The sequence below is a fragment of the Xiphophorus couchianus genome, chromosome 2 (assembly GCF_001444195.1).
Source record: "Xiphophorus couchianus chromosome 2, X_couchianus-1.0, whole genome shotgun sequence".
NCBI lineage: Eukaryota > Metazoa > Chordata > Actinopteri > Cyprinodontiformes > Poeciliidae > Xiphophorus > Xiphophorus couchianus.
This window is the reverse complement of record NC_040229.1, coordinates 14,546,330-14,551,796: the sequence shown is the minus strand read 5'-3', so window position 1 is coordinate 14,551,796 and position 5,467 is coordinate 14,546,330. Positions and strand designations below refer to the sequence as shown.

At 35.6% G+C, this 5,467-nt stretch overlaps 1 protein-coding gene across 1 annotated transcript; it reads left to right on the top strand.

Annotated features, from left to right (window-relative positions):
- The first annotated feature begins 1,193 nt into the window (after positions 1-1,193).
- lysmd4 (LysM, putative peptidoglycan-binding, domain containing 4) lies at positions 1,194-5,207 on the top strand. The gene is made up of 3 exons (XM_028002164.1): positions 1,194-1,273; positions 2,736-2,998; positions 3,079-5,207. Exons 2-3 carry the CDS (start codon positions 2,750-2,752, stop codon positions 3,577-3,579), a joined length of 750 nt encoding a protein of 249 aa, XP_027857965.1. The 5' UTR covers positions 1,194-1,273; positions 2,736-2,749; the 3' UTR covers positions 3,580-5,207.
- The last annotated feature ends 260 nt before the right edge of the window (positions 5,208-5,467 follow it).

Genomic DNA, 5,467 nt, shown 5'->3' with positions numbered 1-5,467 from the left:
TAGGTCATTCTGCATGCACAGCACAGCAATGAGAAGAGGCTGTGACTAAGAAGATTGTGTGTCTTCTGGGCTCTGTGCCCCCTCAGATCATTGATATCTCTGAAATTTCTTGGGCATGATATGAAACTGCTCCAGGCAGTTTTAATTATATCTGCTGTTGGACCTTTTTTGCAGTAGTTCTGAGTTGGGACGTTTTGAATCACTGTTTTGTAGAAGTTAATTTGGCAAGGGAGTTTGTGTGTCTTAGCTGGCGTGCCTTCTTTGAGACATACATCTGTTTTCAAAGCATTTGGTGGAGATATGAGATGATCAAATTCACTATGATAGTTATTTCAAGGGAACCTAAAACTGTTGACCTCTTACACCTCCACTAAAATACATAGAGAGGTACTTTATCTTTGCCACCTTTTTAAGCCAACAACCAGATCCTTAGATTATTTGATGTAGGACAGCTGGTACCTGTCTGTGTGCCATACTGCAAGACTGTTGATATGTTCTCACCAGGAGGTGTGAGTTTTCTTTTTTTTTGTGGGTTGACATATGGCAGTGCTGACAGTTAACTTCACTGAAGAATACTCTCTGTGTCTGAGTGTGTGTGTCACTTTATGGACACAATGAACATATATTGCCTAAAAAGTTGTAAAGAAAAGTTTTTATAACGAGATAACAAGACTTTGATAAGAAGAATGAACAGAATAAGATCCCTCTTCAAAAACGTTATAGTGGTAATACTTACTTTTTTTGCACATGTCATTCAACTGGTAGTGTTTTGAAATATTTGTGTGTACTGAAAGAGAGCTGCAGTGTCATAATAGTGATTATATTTTATGAATACAAATAGAGTCATGTGTGCAAAGTTTTGATATTAGCACATGGTCCTAAATGAACAAGAAAGTCTTTTAAAAGATTATTATTATTATTATTATTATTATTATTATTATTATTATTATTTCAACAACTATGGGGATGCTGGTTTTACTTTAAAGTAAAACTTATATGTTTTTTTTAATCGTATTTTGTTTATTTCTATTAATTATGATGATTTTATTCACATATTTAATGTACAGAAAAATGTACTTTTTGTTCGATATAGAAATGGCTTGTAATTTGCAGTTGGAGTCCAGGAGGTGGCGACATTGCATATTTCTTCGATGTGACAATCTGGTACAGTTCCACGAAAAAGTGGGCTAACCAGTAGCAACAGTAGCAACTCGTCCAGAGCTAACAAGGCCAACCGGGAAGGAGCGATTTGCTACAGTTGCCAAAGCACAAGGTAATGAGGTAGAAATTGCTTAGTATGGATCTAAATAACTAGTTACCCTTAAATAGAACGTTTCCTTCTGGTGTAACTACCTGCTCAGGCTTTATTTGTGCCCGAAATAAACAGGTCGATGTGGCAGAAAGTTCGCCAACAGATCAGGAATAGCTCAAGCTAAAGTTGTTAGCCAAAGTTTGTGCTGCATTCAAATGCTCCGCTAGAGCTCCGGGAATTTTTCCATTATTGAGTTGACTTTTGTTGTCACTTAATTTTTTATCACGTATTAGCGCCCCAAGGAGCAAGTGCGATTGGCAATTCAAATCACAGTAAAGCCTGTTTTTATGTGGTTATAAATATGCAATTTAACGTTTTGCGGGTAAATTATCATCATATATCATGTACGAATAACTTTGAAAGTCCACGGGATGCTGGTTGAATTGAATGATTACCTGGAGCTTTTAAAGCAATAATAGGCGTCTTACATTAGAGTTGCGTGCTGTGATATAAGTGAATAAAGTCTGGTCATTGTTTAATCAAACGCAAAGCTAAATACTTTATGAAGAAAATTCATAAATTACCACGTCAGCAAAATGTTCAAACGAGTGGTATTTCAAATGAAGTATTTTATTTCAGAGCATTGTACCTACAATCGATACCAAAATTCTGTATGTAAATTAAAATTGATACAGTTTTTATAGTTTCAACTATGGGTTAACATACAAAAATGTTGTCCAACAGTTAAAAGAAAATAAAAATACTTTGTGATGTAATTGTGAATAAATTAACTCTGTTGGATGGAATTTAGATGTTGCACTAGCTAATTAAGCATGCTCGCTTGTACCAAAATCAGATTTGAAATTTTTTTTTGTTATTTAGGTTATATACAAAATAGCTTTTGAGGTAGATGTCATGTCATTGACCAATCTTTTTTATTTTCTGTATGTTTTGTTTTTGTTTTACTAGTCTCTGGAAGACTTGTCAAATCTGTAGTTGTAGCTGTATCTTTTATAGTAATATTTTCCAAATGCAAATCAAATATGTATAGTACTATGTATATTTTGTGAAAATATGCTATTAACATTAGCTGAAAATGCACTTTTATTTTGTAAGATCAACTTCAGGCCTCCCTGTTGGTGTTTTTATAGTAATCCACAGCAGGTATTGAGCTGCTCTATTTGGGAAGCACGTAAGACGGTTAGTATGACCACAGAGATGTGAAAATAAACTGATCTAAATATAATTTGCTGTATTCCAAGATGAATCATAGTTGTGTGGTTGTTTATAACAAATAAATTGCCATATTGCTTAAAAGTTGCTTCCTCATCTGTCACTTGTGCCAGCCCAATATTTGGCAGATATGCTTTTTTGTACTGAATTATTACATTACACAAATTCAATAAAAGGAAATAATTTAAATGATGAGGCTGTGAAATCTTGGAGTAACCGCGCTGTAATGATTTGGGTTATTTATTTACAGGTTTATGTGTCGTTATGTGGAGGGGGGAGCATGGCCCGCAGGCGTTCCAGGCCCCTGTGGATGTTCATGCCAGTGCAGACGGGCAGGTGTACATGTTCAAGAGGAGGACAAATGAGTCCGCTGTGTCCTCGGACGATGAGGAGCTCAGCCTTATGGAGACAACGCAGATGAAACAAGACAACGTGAGGAATGTCCAGCTGCTGGAGCGAGAGGTTTTAGATGGCGATAGCCTTAACAAGCTTGCCCTGCAATATGGCTGCAAGGTAAAACAAAACAGATGATCTTGTAGCTTTCTTAATTTTTTTAAAAACAGGGTTTCAACAGGTCACATTTATATCCACAGGTTGCTGATATAAAACGGGTTAACAACCTTATGCAAGAACAAGATTTGTTTGCACTGAAAGTCATCAAAATACCAGTTCAGAAGCACAGCTTTTTGACAGAATCACTCTCAGAACAACATGATGCTCAAGAGGAAGTACCTTGTTCCAGTCATGATAGAGCTCCATTTGAGCCACGTGTGCAGGATGTCACAGACTTTCTAATGGAGGTAGACAGCGATATGGACAAACTGATTCAGACCACAACTGATCATGAAGAAGATTTCTCAGAAAACACTGGGAGATGGAAGAGATGCGGTTTTGGAAGAAGGCGTGTGATGAGTCACGGCGCGGACTGGGGAATCCAGTGGTGGAACGCTTTAATAGCCATGCTGTTAATAGGGATTGTTTTGCCATTATTTTATTTGATTTACTTCAAAACTAGGGTCAACGGAGTAGTCTCACCAACTGTTTCTCAGTCATTTGTCTCCTCTTCCAACACAACACAGACACACAGTGGCTGAACAATTTTATGAACCTGGAGAGATCAGGTGAATAAAAATCTATAATCCTTTTATATTTGAGTAAAATATAAAAGATAAAAATAAGACTGAAGCTAAAAGTCTTTAGAAACAGGCTTAAGAAAATTTGTGTCTGGATACCAACAGTGAATTTCAGTTAAATTAATTCAATCAAAACTTTATTGCAATGAAAATATATTTAACCTCTTACAGATTTCTTTACAAGCTCATTTTATTGTCAGAAAAAAAAACACCCTGTACAAAGAGAATATTTGAAGAGGGTGTCACATATAATTTGATTTAATACACTTCGGGGGAAAAGCTTTCCAAACCAACCTGGCTCTGTGAAAACGTAATTCCCCTTAAACCTTATAACGGGTTATGCCTCCTGGTTATGTTGGCAGTTGCTATCAGACAATTTAGTACTTTGAAAGTTAGTTTTTCGATAATCACTGTTATGAGGAAATTTCTTTGATTTTTCTGTAACGAATCTGTTGTTAAAGTAAACTTGATTTTCTTTTTCTTTTTTTTTTTTTGTAGAGATTCAGAGGTGAACTTAGTGGTGTGCTCTCAATCATTGTCCAAGTGCACTTGAGCTTAATGTCCTGAGCTGATGGCAGAAATGCTTCCTCAGGATGAGATAATTCATGATTTCATCAGCAATGTTTAATCATTCAGATCCTAAAACAGTGAAGCCGCTCCCAGACCATTACACCACCGGAACAGCTCTGAAACCCTTTCCAGACTGACGAATATTGTCATGACAAACTTTGTTTCATCTGGTAATGAATTCTTTACAACCAGACATGATGTGGCAGTAATCTGGCTTGGGTATGGTCTGTAAAACTGAATGTACTCACTAATGTTACATTTTTCTGACCATGAAATTGGTTTGATAACTTAAAACATTGTGACACAGAAATCTCTAAGAGGACAAATAACTGTTTCACAGCAAATTACAACATGAAGCTTGATTCAGATTCATTAGTAGCTTTCTTGAAGTGAATTTCAAATCCTCCATACAGCTTCACAATCATGACCATGTCTCATCTGAATTATATTAATTAAACATTTTAGATCTATTGCACTACAGTAAGATATTAGGCTTTTCCACCAGGAACAATAAACTTGAGCTGCTAAGCTGTCAGAACTATTCAAGTTTAAGCTGTATTTAAGAGATTTTAATGTATTCGTTTGTATTTGTTATTTAGCTGCCATAACGCACCTCATGCCTATTTGTCCAGAGCCTGACAGTGGTAAGTGTGATTGTTTACAGTAACTAGGTGTGCAATATAAGTAACCTGTTTAATCTTTATCTTACATCCTGCTACATGTGAAACAGAATGGGGTATGTTTTTAAATAATTTATTCATTGATAATCAAAGCCACATTAAGTGCCTGACGACTTTCTCTTTGTGAGTTGAGTTTAAACAGCCTGAACAAAGAATGAACAGGTGCTCAGTTTCACTGGTTTGTTTACCTTTTGAAGTGTTTCAATATAAGACTGTTGTTAAAATTAGATTGATATCTCAAATACATAATGTTTTTAGCAAAATTTACATGGAAAATTGACATGTGTGAAAATAATATTGTTTTCTGCTTGATCCAGATTAAACTCAATCTGAAAGTGGGAGTGTCTAAAATTTTCTCTGAAATAGTAATGTCTGCAATGCATTAGACATTGGTTCATATAAGATCTGCGTGCTATAATAACCTTGTGTAAAAACACTCAGGTATCACTGAATAAATCCTATGATCTAATTGGCCTTATTACACAGAAAAAAACAACTTTACTGTTTTTAATATAAGGTGGACTAAAGTAACCATAATAACGTTATCTTTCACCAATCCTTGTTTGCAATGAGAAATGGCTTCCAACACCACAGTTTGT

Coding starts and splice junctions, on each gene's coding strand:
- lysmd4 (XM_028002164.1), top strand. CDS start 2,750: ATGTGGAGGGGGGAGCATGGCCCGCAGGCGTTCCAGGCCCCTGTGGAT. Junction 2,999..3,078: donor CCCTGCAATATGGCTGCAAG/GTAAAACAAAAC, acceptor TTATATCCACAG/GTTGCTGATATAAAACGGGT.